Raw genomic sequence first — 16,741 nt, 5'->3', positions numbered from 1 at the left:
GATTGAAAAAAAAAAAAACGGTGGTTAACTCCATGATTTGGATGATAAGATAGTGACAGAGACATCTTCATGCCTGATTTAACAGCCCACGCCAACAGGATATGAACTTGTACTAATACTGACAGTCACATTTGCAGTTATAGACAAATAACTACAGATACAGCAGTCAGCTCTGCCTCATTAGATTTCAATTTCACAGCACACGAGTTCATAAATGTAATAAAGTAGTCATACTGGGACTGTCCGGATTCACACTAGTGCTATTCATCTGAGTAGCTACATCCCTTTCATGATACATCAGGGGTCAGTGAGTGTCTTATCCATGTAATTGGATTCAGAAGATCATGTGCAACATGATTACAACGACCATTTCTCTTTCAGTATCGTGTAGGAAACAATAAACAAGCCATTAGAGATGTGATCCTTTTCCATAAAAACAAAAAAACAGCCCTGCTCCTCTCTGATTGGTCCAGAGCAGGCTTCTGGGCCTCCTGATTGGACAGTCGACCTGCCCGTCAATCCCTAAGGATTCTGATGAATGCTAATGATGGAGCTGGGGGACAAAGCTAGGTATTTCTTAAACACAACGCGCTGACTCACCGACATTATGACACTTGGCACACTATTACTCATTACATGTTTGATTCGGACGTGTTTCACAACATTTCTGTGTCAAATTACCTCAAATAAAAGCGGGTTTCGGCATGTGAACTTCACGAGCTGTGGTCCCTCTTCCTGGTGGAGGTGAAAACAATTCCTCCTTTTTCCTCTCAGACCGACAACAAAACCATCACGGCGGGGCTTCTCCCTCCTTTCACCGACACTGTCGAGGCTCGGCTAGCATTAGTGAAGCTACGGGGACGTCTGCAGCCCGGGTCCAGGTTATTCCCCCTTCAGTTTGCTGCCTTCTAGCGAGGCGATGACATTGCACCAGCGGCTTGATAAGCCCGTGAATTCATCGTGCGAAGCGCAGCGACAACCGTCAACAAAACACCTCACGTGACCTCAGTGGAGCAGAGTGTCACGTGATCTCTACAGCTGGGCTTGTAGCCATATGTACCTAATAGTAATATAATGTATGTGCTGTGGCTATTTCTGTATTTTTCCATTAAATGTATTAGTCCAGTGTCTTGCACCAGTGCTGCTACTGAGTGTTGTGGTCTTTTATTTTGTTTTCTCTCAAGAATATTTACCTTTTTTGTTTTTTTCTATAATGAAATAATGAGACTCACCAGTGCAATGTGGTTGTGATGAGCTCATGAATTCAACTTTTTAATCTCCAAGCTGAAACAAAGGTTTACTATGTACAGTATGCCCTTCAGATGAGATAGGATAAAATAATCCTTTGTTAGTCCCACAAGGGGAAATGTGTAATATTACAACAGCAACAGTGTAACAGTGGCAATGAATAGAAAGGAAAGAAACAAAAACTCAAAGTTGCACTTTGTAGTTTTAGGGAAGACATTTTAATCAGAAGAGAACATGATTTTTGTGCCTGAACAAACTACATCAACAAACTTGAAAACTGAATTAATAAACTGATGATGTTTGTTATAATCACAAGATAGAGATTGGGAAACAAGACAATGGTATCATAAAACGAAAGGGGTGGTTATCTGCTTGGAACTAAGTTCAGTTGGGAAAAATAAAACCACAGGCAAGTGACTAAAAGATAAAAAACAAACGGTGGCTAACGTCCATGACTTGGATGATAAGATGGTGACAGACAGAGATATCTTCATGCCTGATTTAACAGTCCATGCCAACAGGATATGAACTTGTACTAATACTGACAGTCACAACTGTGTTGACCTTAAAGGACAACACAGTTTCATCCTGTTTTACTTTGTATTTATATTTGGCGGACCCTGCCACCGTTCTAGCTTCAAACAGTGTTAAGGGGACCTTATTTTCCTCAGAGAACAGCTTGTGTATTTAGTTATGGAAAAGATAAATATTTCAGAGTTTGTAAATATTACAATTCTGTGTTTGAATTTCCTCTCAAAAACAACATAGTGCTCCTTTAAGCTCAAGGAATGTTGGCCTGTTTATCTATTTAAGTGCTTTGTTTTTAAAGGGGCACTATGTCGAAACTCAAACTCAAAGAATCTTAATATTTACAATATTAACAAGGTTATAACATAAACTCAGAAATATTCATTTTTCCCATAACTGAATAAACAAACTGCTCTCAGAGGAAAATAAGGTCCCCAAGAACACTGATAAAATTTTGACAGATTTAACAGATTTAACTATGAAATTTCCCATTTTATTTCTTACATTTTCTGTAATGTTATGCTTAATTATGCATAGGACACACAGTGTAGTTAAATATGCACCAATTTGCATACATTTCCAAAAGAGAAATTTGAACATTGGATAAAGTCAAAGGTTTTTACAGAGGGAATTTTGGATATCGCTTTTAAGAACTCCATAAATCAGAAAATACTGTCAAAGGCCATGAAAAAATCTAATTGTGCTAAGTTTTTATGAATAAATTGTTATATTAAATCAGGCTATTATTGACATATGAACAAACCCCCCTGTAAAACCTTCAGAAAAGAGATAGGAATAAAACTGAAAAGTTTGGTATAAAAAGTGCTACTGAAGTGGATATTTCTGGCTCCAAGTATGAGAAAAACTAATTTTAAGGAAAAGGGCCTTTAAATACAGAGGGAAAAGGTGAAAAGGATGACCATTTGAACTAATACACATCACAAAACATCCCCAGTTGATTGCTTACATTAAGATTTATTTTTTTTCTGTATTAAAAGTTTTGATATTTTGTGTCTAGATGTGCAAATGATGCCAATTATTTGGACATTTCTTTTGACCATTCTGAAAGAAGACGTGTTATGGAAGCAAAATAGCCCAAAATCATTTACCATTAGATGAATAGATGATGTTCTCACCTGTGGTGTCTTGCCTTAAAGTTGTACTCTATATTGCAATTTCAATAAGGTGGGGGATCTTTCAAGAGTGAGATTTAAACAAGAATGGTCAAAATCCATTTAGCCGAGATACCCTGACTGAAGTTAGTCGCTTTTAGCTTCATAATGGCTTCTTAATGGCTGGACACCACAATTTCCATATTACAACTCATTAGTGTCTTTTAATTAGACCCTCCCAGCTGGGTGAACTACCTCTTTTCTATTTTGTATTCTCTCAGACTCTGGAAAGCTTCCTCCAGTGCTGCAGGAACACAATGTTTCCCGCTGGCTGTTAAAGGGTGAGAAGTACTGCTCATAAAAGGTTAATTAAACTTTATGGGAAAATTAAAAAAATAGTTATAGGGAAAATAGAGACTTCTGAGTTTCTATTTTAGTCATGAGTTTAATGAGCTTTCCTGAGTTTGTAAGGGGCTGTTGAATTTGCCTAAAAGGACAGCTCTCTTTAAAAACAAATATTGAAAAAAACATTTGACTAAGCACACAACTGAAACATTTCATAACTAAGATCATGTAGACACTCCTCCTAGTGGGAGTCCTTTTCACAGCCTCAGTATTTATTCTGTGGGTACTGCCCTGTGTAATAGTGCCCTCTGGTTTGGCCTGCTTTTGAACATAACTTCAATCTCTAAACCCAAACAGATACGATTTAAAAATATCTTTCAGACAGCCCATTTATTTCTTTTTCTGTTAACATATTTCTTCTCTAATTTGCTTGTGAAGAAAAACAGTTTGTTTGGGGAAAGGATACAAACTGCAATAAGCCCACATATTCTTATTATAAACCTCTGTTTGGCTCAAAGTAATCAGGGAACAATATATGTATTAAAAATTACACTGTCTGTGGTCACAAAGGCATGAAACATAAAACTGAAAGGAAGCTTGCATGATGGCTTCTTTTATTTGAATTCAATACAAAATTACATATTCACATCACAGGTCTATTGAGAAAACACTGTACTGGAGAACAAACAGGTTTCACAAAGAAAACTGCCTTTTTGGAATGAAGCAAAAAACAATTTCAAGTAGTGGCATTTTCTTTGTCTTTCTAGATTTATACATATACTACTATGTACAGTTATAAAACACAGGAGAGAACCAGTCTGGCGTAACAGTTTTAAAATTTACAGTCAGTCACAATCATTTACACACTATGTCCTCACTGTGCTGAATGAGGTGTAGAGTACTTTCAAAGCTCCACCGAGTTATAATTTTCATTTAGCGTCTGAACTTACCCCTCTCACTCCAAGAAGGCAAAGCAAATCGAACAAAAATATGTCAGCATTGATTGTTCACGCGAGGAAATGATTACATTTCATTGAGCTGCGCTCCTTCTGTGATGATCAAAGTGCTCGACATTCATTCAGACGGGAGGAAAAGTGGGTGAAGTCCAACTCCTCAGCATCAGGTACCTCATTAAATTTGAGCAAAATACTTAGTGACTGTGCAGCACTAAACACCTGGATGATGAGCTGAGGTTCGTACCATACTCATCCAGCTGGACATTGAGCATAGTGTGTCAATATTTCAACAGTTAACCTCTTAATGCCTTTCGGTGCCTGGTTGGATCAGTGTGCTGTAGATCTTTTCTCGACAGCACAACTGATGTATATGTACAAGACTCAAGAAGATGCAAACTACCAAAAGACTCATTTCACAGCTCTGTTTCTCTGTAACTAGAGGCCCCTGAAAACACAAATGACACCACCACAGTACCTTTGGCAAACACACGTAGAACTAAGGACAAAACTGAACAAGAGAAATTCATACAATCATTTCTTTTTTCGGCTTATAATGCAGACATTTCCATCAGATAGATGACAGCAGTCACCTATGGATGACATTCACCAAATACAAGATAGGTACTTGTACAGACAGTGCATCTCAGAAACTATGATAACCAAAACAATTACAATAACATGAAAGCATGTGTTAATGTTTTTTTCCCCACAAGATGATCTTGTTTTTCTTCCAAAAATAAGTCCATGAGGTTTCATTTCTTTTACATCTAAAGGTAAGCTGAGGTTGTAGAACAACAGAATTTGTACTTGGGTCCTGAGGAAAGTCAAGTCATGTTCCAGTGGTTTCAGAGCTGACTGCAAGTCTTTGATCAAGGGAGGTATTTCACTGTGCCTGTAAACGTGTAAATGAAATGTAATACAATGCAATAGAACGGCTAGTTTTAAAAAGGTAATTCATATTCATTTTCCCTTTGTCCTGAAACTTTAAGTCTCTTGATCGTTTGGCAGTATGGTGAACCAGTGCAGACTGACAGCATCGAGAACAAAGTGCTGGAGGATGATAACTGAGCAGGTGGTCTGTGAGCTTCCTGAGGCCAGTCGAACAACTGCTGTCTATAAGCTCAGAAACCCTGCACTGGCAGTATACTTATCTCCTTTCCCTTCTTCTTCTCCTTCTCCTTCCACCTCACCTCCACTATGAGCCGCCGAGTTTTTCCTCTTCACTTGTTTGCTGGAGGTGCCCCGGGGCCTCTGCATGGGCACCAAAAGGCGAAAGCCTGGCTGGGCATTGGCGGAGGCTGCACCCAGGGACGTGGTAAAGGTCTTGAATGTGCAAGGCATGAGGAGGGAGGGGGGAGAGGAGGAGGTTGTGGATGAGGGGCTGACACTCTGGATGGAGGAGTATCCTGAGGAGAAGGAAAGAGGGTCCCGATCCTTGCTCACCTCACTTTCTGCTTCACAGAAGCTGTCTTCATCGCTGGACAAGGCTCTGCAGTGCTCTAGTCTTTTGTCTTCGTCAGTCAGTGTGTGCAGTTTGATGGATATCATGGAAGCTATTGAAAGAGAAGAGGCGTCAGAGTTTATAACAGTGAATTACTTTAGACAAGGTTTACACAAAGCACAGATGCCAACACGCTCTGTACAGCTGCCATCATCCATCCTCATTTGTTCCTGACCGTAAGTCTGCATAATATTAAGGCTCAAGAGTACGTGCTGGTTTATTATGCTGGACGTTGCAACTGCTGAGTCATCCCTAACCACGTAATGTCCTAATGGAGGAGTGACTCATGCATTACTCTCCTCTCTATATACGGATTAGATCATTTATATACACTTAAGGGAAAACACACTGGAATAAATACACCCAGACCCTTTCTCAACACTTACAGTCTCCCTCTTTCTCCCCCTCGCTCTCCTCCTCCTGGTCCCCCTCGTAACCGGAAGAGGAAGTGTCCAGGCTCCAGTCCAGGATGTCGCCCAGCAGCGTCTCTTCCTGATTGGACAGCTCTGCTGTGGGCGTGGCCACGAAGCCAGCTCTGTGGGCCTGCATGGCGTCATCGCGTCTCCTGGGGAAAAGTGGACAAGCAGCGTTGTTAACAGCAAGTCACTGGACCATCTCACAGATGGCACAAACAACTTCTGGACAAGACGGTTCACGCGTCCCGTTTGTCACGGAGCACAGGAGAGAGGCGGGGGCGCTGGTCCTTTGACCGTCATTGGGTGAGTCGTTTCTCATAACATTTAATTCAATTCCTGTCACACAGGCACCTTAAATACTATGGTACCAATTAATTTTTTTGTGCAATATGTGTTGAAAGGTTGGAAGCAACAGTATGTGAATACACAGGATATTGTTATATGGGATAGTTTTCATCAGTGAGTATCAGAGTATATCGTGTACATTTGCTTATTCAAGGTATGGAATTCTATTGTATATTTATGTTATTAAAAATATACATTTTTATATATTATAAGTTTATATCAGGATTCATGTCTTTTAGGACATAATATCGTGTGAAATTTAAATCAAAATTAAGATAATCTTAATGTTAAAAGAGAGTTTAAACTCAGATTAATCAAATGGCCAGCAGGACAATGCACACTGCCACACCTCAAAAACTGCTCAGGAATGGCCCCATCCGTGGGATGTGCTGGAGCAAGTCCGATCCCTTTTTTCATAATGAAGTTCCAAAGTTGAGCGGGACCAGGAGGCCTGCTCCAAAGGATGAAGTCACAGCATAATAGAACTGAAAAGCTTTTAGAGTCACATGAATATGGATTTCCAACCTCCACATGCATATTAACTCACGACTGCAGCGCTGCCTTGGTCCTCAAGGCCTCTTACCTGTTGTAATGTTGACTGTATAAGTTAGAAGGACTTTGCCTTTTGGAGCAGGTAGCTTTGTTAGCAGGGTTGTGCTGATATAATGGTGGTATTAACATATTTTCTCTGTTCTCCCTTTTCAGGTTATGGTTGAGAGGAATTCTAGTCTGTACAGCATCCAGTGGACTGAGCCATCATGCGCACTTACAACAGAACTGTTGCAACAGATTAGAGTGGTCCTGTCACGCCTCCCCTACTTTGCCTTTATACATGATGTCCTCATCCTGGCTATTCAGAACCAACTGCCCTTACTGCTGGTGCTCAGCTTTACCTAGACCTCGCTCTCGTATCAGCTGTGGTGCAGGAGAATGAGAGAAACCTTTTCTGTTAATTTCGCGTGTTCATGAGGATGATGGGTCTCTGCAATTGGCTCCATTGGAGCTCTTTGTTCCTCATGTTCTTCTTCTGAGTTTCAGTCTTTTTTGTCATGCTGCTCCTCTGTATTCAGGTAAGTTACATTTATTAGATTTACTCAAGTTAGGCACAAATTTGACACACTTGTACTCAAATTTACTATTTTGTTTTCCTGCAACTTTCTACAGGTACACAGGCATTCTGTGGTAAATGCTGTTGTATAATATGTAATTGCATCAACATGCAGTTTATATTTAAATGTCTCTTTAATCCAAAAACTGTTTTTTTTAACATCACCCAGCCCTTAAGTGTCTGAATGGGAATGTGTTGGTGACTGGCTTACCTCTTGCTGGTGCTGGACGGAGATGCCAGGAAGGTGTGGATGTCTGCGGGTTGACCAGTGGGACTGGGAGGCTCCATCTGAGGCTCCTCCTCGGGAATCTCCAAGATCTGACACAACTCTTTAAAGTCCATCATCTTGAGGGAGGCCATGAAATAATTATCAGTGACCAGTTTCAGTGACAACAAATGAAAGAAATGTCTTTATTTTTGATGATTTTTCCAATATCTGCAATAAAAAAAAATACAAATCCAGTACCTTTTCTTTGCTGATGTGCTGGTAGGCCTCATCTTCAAACCGCTGCTTCACGCCGGTAAGAGACACGTGCCTGTAATCTTTGGGAACATCTTGGCAGAAACTAAAGGAGACAGAACGAGGGGGAAACAGAGACAAGAAAAATGACTGAGTTTCATCCACTTTGCTTGCTACATCTTTCTAATCAACTCTTGGGGACAAATCTCGTTACTTGTCCATTTGAGAATTATAGTTTGTCGATGGGATGCTCACCTATCAAAGTGACTCACCCCGAGGCACGTTTCTGTGACTCAGTTGGTGATTCACTGATGGTTACACACCCCCACCCCACAGCCTGAATGTCGCCTGCAGTCTTTTATGAATCTGCAGCTCTCCCCAGGCTTCAAGTTTGCTTTAATACCTTAATGGCCATCCATTTTCTTCGTCACCAGACGCTATAAACAATCTTATATCTAATCAGTGTTGCTATATGAGCATGTTGAAAACAGCCAGACACATCACCAATCAATTTTTCTGATCTGTTTGCGTGGGGGAAGGTGACTTAGTAGGTCTCGGTAAGAGTCAAGGTGCAGTAAGATATCAGAAAATGGAGTGGGTCATTTTCAGTGTTTCCTCCAGAATACAGGCTTTGAAAAGCTGCTGCATAGCATATTAATGGTTTAAATGAAAATAATTATTAATTCCTTGTTATAGAAAGTCTGCTTGTTTTCACTCTCTTTGTATTCCCAGGCTATGAACAAGATCCTTGACTAGCTACATCAGTTATGTCAAACACTTGAAACCTGGCTCATGACATGACTACTAATACAACAGTAAGGCTCTGAAGGGGTTACGTTGTATTACAGTAAAAGAGATTAAACATGGCACACAAAACTGCTGTCAAATAAAAAATGCAGAACAAGTTGTTCCCAACCTCAGGGTCGGCAATCACAAGGAATTCATGAGATGATCAACAAGTTAGGGGAAAAAAGGAACAAAAACTGACTCTTTAAAAACTCTTTCATTTTGGGAAATGTATCTATTTACTTTATTTTGAAATGTACTAGATAGTTTTAATTCTTCTCTTTAAAAATAATCAAATCAAACAATCTGAATTAAAAAAAAAAGAAAGAAGTTCTTTGCTTCAAGCAATCACAGCTTGTGGAATACAGTATGTACCATTTGATGAGGGATTGTGTGTTGACTTTGAATTGTTTGAAAACAAAACATGCTCACTGAAGAGAGGCTGTCCTGAAGAGAAAGGGGGGACATGCCAGAGGGAGTGAGAGGAGATGTTTCACTTTTTACAGATGGCATCATTCTCTCAGACTTTTATGACAGAACAGAAAATGCTAAGCTCTTAAATAAAAATTCAATATGTGGCCAGTTTTGCACTTCAATTTTGGGCGTTTTTTTATTAAAATACAATAGCAGTAAAGTAAAAGGAACGAATGTCTACTCAATGAACAAATCTCCTAAATAGTAGAATATTCAGGTCTAGCCATACTAATGAAATGTTTTATTTATCAGAACATTTTTTCAGGTTTTTTTTTTTTAAATCATTATTAGCTCTCTATTTCCCTGCTGTGAAGGAAAGAAACTACATATAGAAATCTATTCAAAATACATAACAGCATAGCAACTCTCCTTAGCAACCGGCTTTTAAGTGAGACTGTAGATTTTATTAGAGTAAAAATTTAATCTGCAGGGATTTTAACACTACTTTACTTGTATATATGTATACGACCTCAAAATGCAGCTTATGGATCTGTAATTTAAAATACACAGAACAAATCAGTAAGTCCCTGCTGTATGATGGGGTGTGTTTGGTCAAATGCCATTTTGCAGAAAACACACATAATTTCAACGTGCTGAACACTTCTCAGCCTTTAGAAAATGAACAAATATACAAGCTGGATAATGCTATGGTTTAATAGGAACTGTGCTGCCTACAGAAACAGACTAAAAACATAATTTACCAGTCAGAACCCACTTCACTTGTTGGCCTCGGCGATCAAAAGCATAGCTAGGGGAGGTCAGGATGAAATGTCAAAAGCTTTTCTTTATAAATTGGACCACTTCAAAAGCTGTACTTTTTGAACTGATTACATTCATCACTTGGGGAGACCATGCTGAGGTCACAACAGATGAAGTGCCTTTGAAATGTGCCTTTCAAGACCAACAACAACAACACTATGTGCTTGCTCTCCGTCTTCCAGGTCATGATAACACCAATGAAGTTCTTATTAGGACTTCTTTCATCAGGGCTGATCGCGTCACTTGAAACTAATGAAAAACAAACGGTTCGAGTGTGCCCTGTTGTGAAGACTGCACAGGGCTGTCTCTATATCTGTATGTATGGAGTTGGAGGAGAAAAAAAATGAATTGCTTGGCTACCAATCCAGTCAAAACACACACTGTAAGTAGCTTACCATTTGACGTAGAGCAGCACAGAGAGGGAGGTGAGGTCTTGCTTGGAGAAGCCTGTGTAGTCGACTAACTGGCTAGGCCAGAGGGGAGCTGTAGAGGGAGATCACAAACATAAGTCAAGGTGAACATAAACTTAACATTCAACTAAACCTGTAAATTGTATCTGTTTGAAAGGACTATACTGCATGCATTTCTTTTGTTCAAACAGGCTGTGTTGTACGTCTGAGTCTCAGTGAGTGTTATTACCATAGTGATGTAGTGCTCGTGTAAGCAGTAGTGCAGCGCAGGCCAATTTGGCAGGTGGCGGCGTGGCGAGAGCAGAGTAGAGCAGCGACAGCTCACAGACGTAGCTGAATAGGTGAGTGGTTCGTCTCTCCAGAGGGAGGAGAGACAGCAGCACCTCTCCATAGTCCAGCAGCGTGGGGCTCTGACGAGAAATTCAGCAAATTCAATACATATACTCCAACAGAATTTTTTTCAATCATTTACATTACAAAAGGATATTTGTTGTACTCACCCTGATCTTTCCCTCCAGCACAGACACAACCTCTCCCATCATTCGAACCAGGTCTTCATATCTGTAGGTGTTGTCTGTGAGCCAGACAGCTTCACGTATGGTCAGGATTTCTTTACTGATATAGCTGAAAAGAAAAGAACCAAACGTTAAAAACAGAAACCCTTTTATTTTTCCTTTTTTGTTTGCTGCTTGTTTTCTACCATTTTTACATACATTTTCTAAATCCTTACAATTTGTAGACTTAAGAAACACTTCTTTCAGCCTCAAAGCTGGTTTCCCTACATAATCCCTTAATCAATAGTGTCACAACATTAACATTAAAAAGGAAAGCACAGAAAGATTTCAGAGAATAAGCTTGCATGTATTCTCACCGAGTACAAACTACCATGCAGGCGATACCCAACAGCTGGAGGCAAGCCTTGGGGACTGAGCGCAGAGCCAGGTAGCGGTCCACACAGCCCACTGTAACATGCAGCGTCAGGCTGGAGAAGTCCTTCATGGTGGTCACCTCCACAAGCCAGTCCACCAGGATGTACCTGGAGAGGCAGAAAAAGAGGGAGAGGAGAAGAAATTGAGGGTCATTTGTATTGAAAAAGACAGGATGATTGATCAAGATTTTAGTCTTTTAATAAATAAATAAACAGTCTGTGACCCCCATGCCAAAGATCTTGTGCTAAATGATAAATTGAACAATGTTATCGCACATTTCAGATTTTGCTCAGATTGTGCAGGCCTACTACAAAACAAACTAGCAGACATTATCTGACCTTAGAAATTATCCACAATGGCAAAATCACAACTTAAAATCCGCCTGACGCCTTTGGGGTATGTCCACAGGGAAAAGGTTCAACTTTCTTTTCTGAGAGACCTTTGACTTGTGCTGGCGTTCTGTTTCATCTACCCTTTAGTAATGTCATTAAAGATATCTACAGTGATCAAAACAAAGCGAGTCATCACAATGACTAACAGGAACATTCAATCTCGAAAGATCTAATTCACCAACAGACTTATCATTCCAGTAATAACATGGTGGAGTTTCTGTTCCTGTTTACCTCATGGTGTCCTTGATGCCTTGTCTCAGGATGGCTTGAGAGGAGGGTCGTGATGCCGGGTTAGAGGAACTAAAAAGCTGGGCCACTAAGTCAGAGCAGGCTTTTGACTCCAAACCCAGTGGATTCCCACTGCTGCACACTTTGGCCAGGGAGAGCTGCAGCAAAGAAAAGACTGTTAAATAAATGTTTCAGAAAGGCTTACAATGACCTTACAACTTGTTGAATTGGGTCAACCTAAAAGTGAGTATTGCAACAGTCTGCTGCGGTAAATACAAAGCTTGTGATTTGGATGAGTCACATTTTTGTGATTCATTGGTGCCACTTTGGCAAAGCTTTGAAAGGCGTTATACACGCAGACACGCACAAAAAATCTAAATCAACAGCTGTCAAGGCCTCTTGACATTGCCTGAAAGTGCTTCAATAAGTTCCTATTCTGGACAAATGGAGGAGTGGGAAATGAAAATGAGAAATGAAACAAAACAACAGCTGAAATGCTGTCAAAAGACAAACACTTCACTTCTTTTGTGTTATTACAGTAAATGGTTGGGGAAATAAAAAGCTGCTGACTGACAAATAAGATCATCACGAGACTGAAAATGCACAACGACACACATTAAATCAACTGCTGCGGTAATTGGCAATTTTCTGCGTTTAATCACACACCTGTGCCTCCCAGCATCCTTTGCCAGCATAGTCTCTGAGGGTTCTGACACACTGGAGGTACCTGCCTGGATCTGCCATCTGAAATTCAAATACATAAAAACTAATCAAAAAAATAAATTCAATTCATGTTTTGGCAAAACGTCTTTCTGCCCACAATAAAATTGTTGATACATTAATACTTAATGTTCCCAAGAAAACCATTAAAAAACGAAATGAGAGATTCACACTCACAGCTGCTTTCCGGTTGTGCTCCCACAACAGGTAGGAGCTCTGTAGACAGCCAGCCTGTGACGACTGCTCCAGCATAGATATGGCATCGGCGCGCCTTTCATCCTCCTGGAAAATGTAACACGGTTTACAAAATGTTCTGTTCCTAGACACTAACAAAGTGCTCATCTACATAGAAATGCTTTAGTGTCGTGATCCTGAAAAATAAACCAGCGTTCTGTGAAAGCAGCGTGAAATCATTTGTCACTCCATTAAATAGCAAAGCACACCAGGGCTGTGAGTAAGAAGACTCAACAGGGACTGTGAGGCAACAGCTGTGTTAGATGAAGAGGAGAAAGCAACTATTAGCCCATCTGTGCTGGTAATGACTAGTCAGCCAAGCCCAGCACACAGCCATACACTTTGATTGGAGGCTAATAGAAACTAGGCTCACCACACCCATTAAGAGATAGTCGGTTTCAGTTTTTACTGTCATACTCACTTCGAACAGCTGCAGAACTCTGGCCAAACAGTGCAGCAAGGGTCCTCTCTTCTCCTTTAGAGGAAAGAAAAATAAATTAATTATCACCAATTTAGTATCATCTTCTTTACCAACACTCTGCAACCTGTGCAAAACTTTTTCCAGTTCAGTGTAAATGTTTCTGTGAATTTAAACCATGGCAGTCTGTCAACTGAGCAATAAAAGAAGATTTGCCTTGTTTTGGAGCTTTATTTGGTGCCAGGTAAAAAGTATGCAAAGAATTCGATTTGAATGGTCAGAGTCAAAAGAGTCTGATTTTGATAAAGCATTTACATTACTGCCACTGACCTCAGACTTGCATTAATACCAGTAGAAAGGTAAAGATTTAAGAACACCATAAGTGCTTATCAACTGTTGACACAAGTTAAAAATGACTGCAGATTAAGTTTCCTTTGAGTTTGGTTAAAGAAGAATTACATTTGCAGCACCAAAACCTACCACGTTGCTGTCACACTCTGCCTTGAGACGGTCAAACACCACAGCTTTGCAGCAGCTACCAGTGGGTGACCACGGTGGACGGATGAACACCCAGATGAAGGGATCCGCCAAGGGAGAGCGCAGGCTCTCCGCAAGGCTGAAGAAGTGGGAGGCCTTGCGGCCACATACATCCGCTCGCCCCTCGTCACTCAGCAACGCTGGTGGAGAGAAACAAGGCCCAGGTCAAAAACAGTAGTCACTTGTGGAAATCATTAAGATGGCCATCTGACCAATTAACCAGGATGCTCTTCTAAAGATAGATGCTTACATGTACTAACAGACATCTGTATATGTTCAATTAAGCAATTGTGTAGTTTAACTCACGTCCTTCGTTGTACAAATAAGCGATCCCTAGCTTCACAGCAGCTTCAAAATTCCCTTTCTCAGCAGCTCTGTAAAGAGAGAAGTTTCAGGTATAACATACAGAAAAACAGACAATATATTAGTGAGATTTGTTTTTGACAGAAGTGACTTTACCTTTCAAATAGCCATAATGTCTCGGGCCATGGCCACGTGTCCCTGAAACTGACCCTGGCCCAAACACTGGAGTGGTTGTCGACAATGTCCCGCAGCTGGGAGTGAACCTGTGACAGAAGAAGACAGTTGGTGCCTCAACAAAAGATATGTGTGACCTATCAAATGAGGTGGTCACAAGATGATCGGGGGAAAACAAATCTGGGATAACATGGCACATGCATGCTAGAGGTTGTGCACCGGTGTCACAGTGTATATACTCACTGCTCTGACAGACAGCAGGTCCTCAGCAGAGAGGCACTGGAGCACACATAGGAGGATCTCCTCAGGTAGAGACAGCAAGGTAAGGGCTGGAGTTCGCTTACGGACCCGCTTCCGTGCTGGGACTGAGTAGCATTTTGAACAACGACAGTGGACCACTGGAAGACAAAGTTAGGCAAAATTAGGCAAATAGCAAGAAGTTCCCCATTTTGTTGCATGGCTCTCAATCAGCATTTGGAGTGCACACAAAACCACAAAAAGGAATTTCACATCTCAGTGCAGAGCTCACAAACTAATTCACACATTATCGCCAAGCAAATATTTGCACTTCATTTAAAGCAGACCAGTGGTCAATATGTTAGCTGGCAGTCAGGCACAGCAAGGTGAAGGTTATGGCTCCATATTCAAAACGCCTAACGTAAGCCATCTCCGGGTGGTCTAGCAGACAAGCCCTCTGTTTGAATGCTATAAAGTTTGAAATTCATGCAAAGACGAATACCTAAAAAGCGCCAACATGAGCATGTAACATCATATAAGTCAAGCGTGTTAAGCATTAAAAGCTAGTTAACGGTGGCGATGTGGGCATCTGACTGGGAGAAGTCAAACCGAGTGAGCGCCCAAATTTCCCTCCTGAGGTTCAAATGAAACTAACGCAAAGTTACGACTAGGTTTCATGAAGTTTAACATTATATCATAGTTTTTAATGAGCACGAACGCGGTTAATACCAAGAGGAGGCACGTTTTAAACAAATATCGCCCGTGTTAATCCATTTGTGAGTACAGTAGCTTACAGGAGGACTCCATGGCTACCCCGGTTAACGTTTGTGTTGGCTAGGAGCTAGTGGAGTCACTAGTGCTAGCTTACTCCGTAAAATTGAGAGCATTTAGCACACATTCACAAACATTCATTACATTAAGACATACTTATATTTCTTCTAGTAAGAGCTGGTTTAAGTTGACTTCAGTTTAGTTACTTACCGCCCGCTTTCATTGCAAGTGTAGTGAGCTCTCCTCAAACAGCCTGTGATGCCTGTAGCTACAGCACTGAGCAGCGATTTAAACGTTACGGCGATGCTAGCTACTTTTACACAAACAAATATACAGACTATCTGACCAGAAAAATAAAGATGTACGGTGTTCAAAAATAGTCCCCACAGCCTATGTCGTGCTGTAGTAGTTGACTAATACCGTAACAAGTTGTTAGCTCTTGCCTGGATTCAAATTCAAGCACGCGTCCCCACTTGTTGGACCCGCCCCAATGCTCCTCTAGGACCGCCCGCGCTCACCGTTTAAACTCCACATTCAATCTGATTGGTCGAGCGTTGTGACGCCCATCTGCTACATAGTGGCTCTTTGATTGGCCAGCGTATGGAACGCCCGCGACGATTGGCCAGATTTTATAAACCGCAAAATGTCAGGAGATCATTGGACAACGTAACACCATTTCGAAGTACGCGCTCGCCACGGAATGTCTTTGATTGGTTGACCTGATTATGAAGAACGTCTACTGACACACCTATTTCCTGTAGTGCATGGGAAATGTAGTGAAACAGGAAATGCCGTTTAAAGGTACTGTGTTTAAAGGGACAGGTGCACAGTCAGCTCCAGAGTGGATTTTGTGTTGTGCCAGAATGCAAACAATTACCAAAACAAGCAGGGAAAGTGCTTTTAACACCAAGTCCTTGTGAAACAATAATAGTTTAAACAGGAGTGTTGCATAAAGTACCCAAAAGTCATTCTTTTTAAAAGTTAAAAAGTGAAAGTCACTCATGAATATTTCTTGAGTAAAAGTCTTCGAGTATCTGATATTGAATGTACTTATGTATTACAAGTAATTTTCTGACAATAAATGTACTTAAGTACGGAAGCCCTAAAGGGCCATGCATTCATACATTTTATTTCCTCCGTTTTCCCGTGATAACGAGTTAATTTCATTTGTTTTCTCGAGATCTCGAGTTATTATCTCGAAATAACAACTGCCGTTTTCCCGAGATGACGGGATAATTTTCTCGAGATCTCGAGATAACGAAACTTTGTTTTCCCGAGATAAAGATATAATTAATTTGAGATCTTGAGCCGTTGTAACATTCATTCATCCCTTCGTCAAAAACTAATTTA

General features: G+C 40.7%; 2 protein-coding genes across 2 annotated transcripts in view; both read right to left on the bottom strand.

Moving 5' to 3' along the window:
• The window catches only part of abca3b (ATP-binding cassette, sub-family A (ABC1), member 3b), a 29,374-nt gene extending 28,391 nt beyond the window's left edge, over positions 1-983 (bottom strand). The window contains exon 1 of the mRNA XM_073493754.1: positions 682-983. The gene's annotated coding sequence lies outside the window, so the exon portion shown is untranslated. The remainder of the gene's footprint in view (positions 1-681) is intronic.
• Positions 984-3,830: 2,847 nt separating this feature from the next.
• ccnf (cyclin F) lies at positions 3,831-15,839 on the bottom strand. Its single transcript, XM_073494602.1, has 17 exons — positions 15,602-15,839; positions 14,627-14,781; positions 14,366-14,472; positions 14,213-14,280; positions 13,850-14,046; positions 13,373-13,426; positions 12,895-12,999; positions 12,664-12,741; positions 12,001-12,155; positions 11,320-11,484; positions 10,949-11,072; positions 10,678-10,858; positions 10,434-10,521; positions 8,026-8,125; positions 7,771-7,904; positions 6,077-6,255; positions 3,831-5,742 (listed from the first exon to the last, which is right to left on the bottom strand). Exons 1-17 carry the CDS (start codon positions 15,612-15,614, stop codon positions 5,303-5,305), a joined length of 2,343 nt encoding a protein of 780 aa, XP_073350703.1. The 5' UTR covers positions 15,615-15,839; the 3' UTR covers positions 3,831-5,302.
• Between the last annotated feature and the right edge of the window lie 902 nt (positions 15,840-16,741).

Source organism: Pagrus major, chromosome 23, assembly GCF_040436345.1.
Source record: "Pagrus major chromosome 23, Pma_NU_1.0".
Lineage (NCBI taxonomy): Eukaryota > Metazoa > Chordata > Actinopteri > Spariformes > Sparidae > Pagrus > Pagrus major.
Note: the sequence above shows the minus strand (reverse complement) of the source record. Positions and strands in the feature narration are given on the sequence as shown.